This window comes from Photinus pyralis, unplaced genomic scaffold (assembly GCF_008802855.1).
Source record: "Photinus pyralis isolate 1611_PpyrPB1 unplaced genomic scaffold, Ppyr1.3 Ppyr1.4_LG9, whole genome shotgun sequence".
Taxonomy (NCBI): domain Eukaryota; kingdom Metazoa; phylum Arthropoda; class Insecta; order Coleoptera; family Lampyridae; genus Photinus; species Photinus pyralis.
Genome location: NW_022170878.1, coordinates 1,733,731 through 1,740,302, shown reverse-complemented (window position 1 = coordinate 1,740,302; position 6,572 = coordinate 1,733,731). Strand labels below are relative to the sequence as shown.

The following is a 6,572-nucleotide window of genomic DNA, read 5'->3' as shown; positions in this document are numbered from 1 at the left end:
TTGAAACTGGCGCTAGATTTTCCTTTATTCCAAGTGCCTATGTATCACATTTCATTAAAATTCTTCCATAAATAAAAAAGTTGGCACTGCGCATGCGCAAAACCAAATTTTGAAATTGGCGTTTGATTTTCCCTTATCCCAAGTGCCTATGTATCAAATTTCGTTTAAATTCTTCCATAAATAAAAAAGTTGGCACTGCGCATGCGCAAAACCAAATTTTGAAATTGGGGTTTGATTTTCCTTTATCCCAAGTGCCTATGTATCAAATTTCGTTTAAATTCTTCCATAAATTAAAAAGTTGGCACTGCGCATGCGCAAAACCAAATTTTGAAATTGGCGTTTGATTTTCCTTTATTCCAAGTGCCTATGTATCAAATTTCATTCAAATACTTTTATAAGTCCATAAATAAAAAAGTTGGCACTGCGCATGCGCAAAACCAAATTTTGAAATTGGCGTTTGATTTTCCTTTATTCCAAGTGCCTATGTATCAAATTTAATTCAAATACTTTTATAAGTAAAAAAGTTTGCAATTCGGTTTATAAATGGTCGAGATGCGAAAAGGGCACTGTGAATTTTGAATCGATTCGATTCAACTTTTGGCATTGCGTATTATATGGCTAAAGCTATGCCCATATTGAATTTCATGCAATTCAGTTCATAACTAACGGAGATGTAAAAGCGATCGAACATTTCTAAACAAAGTTATCGTTCACACGGACAGATAGATGGACAGACAGACAAAGGAACAGACGGAGAGACCAACCGGCAGGCGACAGATAGCAATGAAAATTATAAACGATCTCTAGGATCGTTAATAAACGGCAAAAGTGTAAAATTATGGAACATGTAAAAAACGGTTTTTTGTTTTTTTTTACAATAACTTTTTTTGTAAGCGGTACAGAAAAAATTCCTTCCTTGGTACAAGACTCGACACCATAACGAACCAAATAGCGAAAAAAGTAGAACAATGGCTCTTAAGATAAAAAACTAGTAGCGTCGCAAAGTTAGCGGACGGACGGACGGACGGACGGACGGACGGACGGACAAAGTGGCCACAATAGCGCATTTTTTTTTGTGGAAATGCGCTAAAAAGAAAGAAAGCCAAGATGAGATGGATAGAATTTCTCGGAAGGCGGCATGCGTTTGCCATTTTCAACACCAGTTTTCCTAGAAATGCAGGCAATGGGGGTTTTCCGGGTGGTTTTTAGGGGTGTTGGGGCTTTTGTATCAGGTGACGTATTTGCTTAATTTAATTAATATCTGTGTCTAACCTAAATGCAGATTGTAACCCTTTACTAATGTACTTACTGATGCCACTTGAGAGGTTCCACCGTGTATGTACAACTTACGACGATACATACATTTTTGAGAGTTGGCAACCATGCAATTTCTTGGTGGGGAAAAGCTGCCTGCGCCATCAAAACCACGAATGGGGGTTACGTTGATCATCTTGCCTTGAAAGGCGGTGCTGAACGCGTGGCTCCATAAATGTTTGTTATTTGGTGTTTTTGTAATGCAGAATCACATACCTATGTGATACCGTTATGCTATTGTTTGTAATTGTTTACGTTTTTGGTGTAATGCTTGCTTAATTTATGTTTATTGATGTTGATTACTTGGTCTTGTCCCTGAAGTAACATTCATATAAGTTTTGATCATTTTATTTTAATATGTGGAAATTACCCATTCGTTTGATGTATGTAGGTACTGACTGTACTTTGTGATTAACATTTTTCTCCGTGAATGAAGCAGTCACGGCACGGTGGTGGTAAAAACTGTAGTCAAAATTAAGTTACGACACCTAATTCCGTGATTGAAGATTGTCTTCGACATTCAACTGTTAGAATCTATGTGCGATAAATGAGTGGCGTTCCGTAATTTCCACATATCTTGTTTTTAGTTAAATTTGCCTACAAGGCCATAATTTTCCAACTTGCTTTTATCAAAAGGACTTTATTGCACCAAAGATGAGTCACATCCTGTGTATTTCACTCTTTCTTTAGATTCTTGGTACCTCCTTCAACGATTTCGCTGTTATTAACCTCTTTTCCTGATACAAACAAAACCACACATTCCATAAGAAAGTTTCAGAGAAAAGGAAAGTTGAATTGTCATTATGTAGAAAAACGCTCTTTTTCGAACCCAAGTCTGCCATTGTTTGGAAATTAAAAAACAATTTACAACTACCAAAAATGAAAATGACACACGAACAAAGGGTTTGGCGAATTTATCAACTAAGTCCTCAGGGGCTCCGGCTGTGCCAGGTAATGTAAGAGAGAGAGAGCTCCACCGGAGCGGCGGGACCCGCCAGTGCCGTTGCGACTTGCGACTCAAGCCTGCATTGTATTGTATCGTATATGGTAGTTAGATGTTCTGTAAAAGTCTCAGGTGCGCTCCCCTCCTTGCAATTAAGGATGTGATCCGGGTCGTCTGACTACCAAATAGTTATAAAGTCACATCTCGTGGACAGGGAGCACAGACTGAACTCAGATCGCCCGTTCCCCAAACCTGAGGGGTTCGCGTGTGGTTTACAGAAGAGCCCCTAACGGAAATGGAAATGAGCATGAGTATATCAGGGTATCTTAAATTGAGTAGGATAACATGGCTAGGCTATCTTTATAATTGTTATTACTGTACTTACAGATTCGGTTAAATTGCCATAAGAAATACATTGTAGTCAGTAGTGCAGGTAAACTTCAATGCAAGGTTGATTCCCAAATGAAATACCTACTAAGTGTTTAGTATCACTGGTTTGGTTTTGTAATTTTTTCTCTATCGAGTGACGTAGAAATCCCATATGGCGTCTATTTAAAATAAGGAAGTTGATGTTAATACCTCGAAAACCGCCATTTTGAAAAACATTTTTTTTACGTCTCTTGACTTATCCTATAGATTCTTGCAACTTTTTTCGATAGCTCTCTTTGTGGCTAAAATATTTGAACTTTTTAAAAATTATCAATTTCATTTTTTTACAATTGAGAGGTTCCACCCTGTATATACAACTTACGACGATACATACATTTTTGAGAGTTGGCAACCATACAATTTCTAGGTGGGAAAAAGCCTTAGATCATATAAACAATGATCTAAAGCCCGCTTGACATGGAGCAATAAAAATTGCAATTGCATGCAAGTTGCAAGAAAAATTGCGAAAGGCATGCGCAGTTCAAAGCCAGCTGATCAATTGCTGCAAGAGACTTGCGTGCAATTTTTATAGGACCGGTGTTATTTTTCTTGCATGAATCGTGCAATTCTAGGGATAAATCTAGTTGTTTTTGTGTCACCAACCTAGTAAAATACAGCGGCGGCAACTATGATGCTGAGAGACGCACTCATTACTTGTTTTTATTAATCTTATTTATTCTTGTAATTTTCACGTTTCTTCAAGCAATCAAAATTTAATTTTCATTTGAGGTTAACTACTTTGTTGACAAATCCATATGTTTCTTCTGTTGGCAGACATGTGGCAGTTGAAATAGAATTGCACCATGTCAAATACCATGCAATGCTTATTGCATGCAAGGATTTGACCTTGCAATTTCTTTCTGCAAGTTCTTGCGCGTTGTATTGCTCCATGTCAAGCGGCCTTAAGGAAAAAGCTGCCTACGCCATCGAAAAGCACAAACGTGGGTTACGTTTGGCTTTTTGGCATCTTGTTTTGAAAGGCGCGTCGCTCCATAAATGTTTGTTGTTAGTTTGTGTTTTTTTAATGCAGGTAGTAATCTTTGCATTTCTTTATATCGTATTTGTGATTTGTATGCCACATTTTATATTTTCTGTGTTTGAATTTTTGTTTTTGAAATTTACTTGGTTTAACCGCAATGCATAATCACATATGTGATACCGTTATGCTATTGTTTGTATTGTTTACGTTTTTGGTGTAATACTTGCTTAATTTATGTTTATTGATGCTGATTAGGTCTTGTCCTGTCCCTGAAGTAACATTCATGTAAGTTCATCATTTTATTTTAATATATGGAAATTACCGATTCGTTTGATGTATGTACTGACTTGTTGTTTGTAACTAACATTTTTTTCCGTGAATGAAGCAATCACGGGGATGATAAAAACTGTAGTCAAAATTGAGCTACGACACCTAATTCCGTGATTGTCTTCGATTTTTAACTGTAGGCTCGAAACCCCGAACAAGGGGCGACGCTACTTATCTTGCGGGGGCGAGATTATGCTAATCAAAACTCTTCGGTTTAGAATCTATGTGCGATAAATGAGTTTACGATTCGTAATTTCCTCATATTTTGTTTTTAGTTAAATTTTATTGCACCAAAGATGATTCACGTCCTGTATATTTCACCCTTTCTTAGAATCTTGGTACCTGCTTATCTCTGCCCATTTGTTACCTCTTGAAGTATACATGCTACTATTTGTGATGTTATAATTCAATGTTACGCATTCACGTTATTACAAACAATTAATTTTACTACACAATTTAATATTAATTTGACGACAGGTTTTTTTATTGGTAAGTTCTTTTTTTCCAGCCTATTTCTATTTTTATTCGGTGAACTACCATTTTTCAAAGTTTATTTTGCAATGTAATTTATTTTGACTTAAATTACCGAGCTTTCACAATCTTAATAATTGCGGTCATTATTAAACAAACTTTTCACAATTTGAGTGTTTATTTTACGTTGTCTACAACTAACGTAAGGGGGCTCTGTCTTATGAAGTTTGATCACGCGCCACGGGATTTTGTTTAGTTTTGGAAGAAATAGTCATTCGGGGGCCATTTTTAAACGTTGTCGGGTTGACTTTATTTCCGCGTTCTTGTAGCGTGAAGTTAGTGTAGAACCTGGGAGTTAAGACTACACAATTATCTACGAAATATATCGCATCGGAATATCCATTAGCATCAAAAACTACACAACTTTGCCAATTTAACCAAATCTGTAATTAAAATAATAACAAAGATAGCCATGTTATACTACTTAAGACACCCTGTATATGGTTGTCGACGGAGAGCTGACATCATCATCGCACTTGCTCAGCATAGCGCCGTATTTCAATTTTCAGGAAGAGATGTAGGAGTAGGCATCATCTTAAAGAAGGAAAAGCATCATGACCTGTGCACAGTAAAACCTCCATAAACATCAGCTCCTTGATAACAGTTCTGGAATGGGTAGGGTGATAAGCCTTTTATTGATAGGAACAACTTGTTTACGAACAAAAGGGGTTAGGCAGACGCATTGAATATCCAACTCCTATTCAATGAGCAATGGGCCTTTGGTGTGGCACCTGATTGGGTTCCACTTATGAATAGAGTACATGAATCAATCACCCTGTATATTATTCTATTAAGAGGAAAAATAATTCCCTGAAAGATAAATCATTTATTAGGTACATCTGAAACTACAAACGCATATTTACAAACTATTGATCACTGTTGAAACGACACTGTACCGACGCGTACTCCAAGTTTCATCATCTCTCCCTGTTAAACAAAGAAATGGGTCAATAACATTGTACTAAGAGAAATTTCGAACATTCACTATATTTTCTAACGGACAATTTCAATACAACCGCTTCAACAGACTTAGAGACTAAGGCGAAATATTTGTACAATCCACAGACACACGTTCCCAAGTTAGTACAACGATCGTTCATCTAGAGCACGTAATAAATTAGCTAAATTGTAACGACGAACAATCTTGCGGCCCGTTAACGTTTAAGATTAGAAAGGAACTAAAAGAGGGTGCAATTCCTTACGCTGGATTGAACTGCGTTAATTGTGCTAGTTTATCTTTCGAATTCCAAAGGGCGAAGGCGGCCGAAAGGCCCAGACCGACAGCGGCGCCCATGCCACACTTTCGAAGTCCCGCTAAAACCAGGATTAACAAAACGCGAATCAATCCTCCCTACATACCGCTTGATTTGTACAAGCACCCTGTGGCCGTCGCCGCGGCCATTGTGTTGAGATCGTCGTCCGTACCTCGCGCCCACGACAGAATAACACCGAACGCGGAATATATCACAGCAATTGATCCTAAAGTGTTCGCGGTCGCGCTGCCCTTCTTCATGATGTGATTTAAGATTCTGCAAAAGTCGAATTATACAAGTCTGTCGTAGATTGGAATGGACGTACTGTGTCTGCCTTAGCTTTCCAGTCTCTCCGGCCAGTGTGGTCGCTTTGAATCCGTTATAAAATCCTGTTGCACCTCCGATTGCGGCACCGGCCATGCACGAGCCGCCTATCTGACCGAAGGCCAATTCGAAACGTCCCCTTTGTTTATTGTTTCCATCGAGAAAGATGAATTCGGGTTGGTTAACCGGTACGTAACCAGGATCAAAGTTTAAGTACGGCGATGTGAACGGCTTATAGCTTCCTACAAATGTCTTTGAGGTTAATTGATCACATGAGGCGTCGACTCACCTGGCAAGCCCGGGTTGTTGCCGTAATTTTGTGAGTAAATATCGTTATTATCGTTTATCGTTGCCATTTTTTTTGTAATTTTCCTTTGGAGCACGTTCCCAAATTAAAACAAATTTTTCAGAGGACGAAAGTGTCAGGAATTTTTAATGTGGTGAGAAAAGTGTTGCCAACCGTAGCCGTTGC

General features: G+C 38.1%; 1 protein-coding gene across 1 annotated transcript; it reads right to left on the bottom strand.

Annotated features, from left to right (window-relative positions):
* Positions 1-5,334: 5,334 nt before the first annotated feature.
* LOC116180849 (mitochondrial import inner membrane translocase subunit Tim23) lies at positions 5,335-6,552 on the bottom strand. Its single transcript, XM_031501005.1, has 5 exons — positions 6,390-6,552; positions 6,102-6,342; positions 5,883-6,052; positions 5,726-5,837; positions 5,335-5,450 (listed from the first exon to the last, which is right to left on the bottom strand). Exons 1-5 carry the CDS (start codon positions 6,454-6,456, stop codon positions 5,441-5,443), a joined length of 600 nt encoding a protein of 199 aa, XP_031356865.1. The 5' UTR covers positions 6,457-6,552; the 3' UTR covers positions 5,335-5,440.
* Positions 6,553-6,572: the final 20 nt, after the last annotated feature.

Coding starts and splice junctions, on each gene's coding strand:
- LOC116180849 (XM_031501005.1), bottom strand. CDS start 6,456: ATGGCAACGATAAACGATAATAACGATATTTACTCACAAAATTACGGC. Junction 6,343..6,389: donor CAACAACCCGGGCTTGCCAG/GTGAGTCGACGC, acceptor AGACATTTGTAG/GAAGCTATAAGCCGTTCACA. Junction 6,053..6,101: donor GGAAAGCTAAGGCAGACACA/GTACGTCCATTC, acceptor CGACTTTTGCAG/AATCTTAAATCACATCATGA.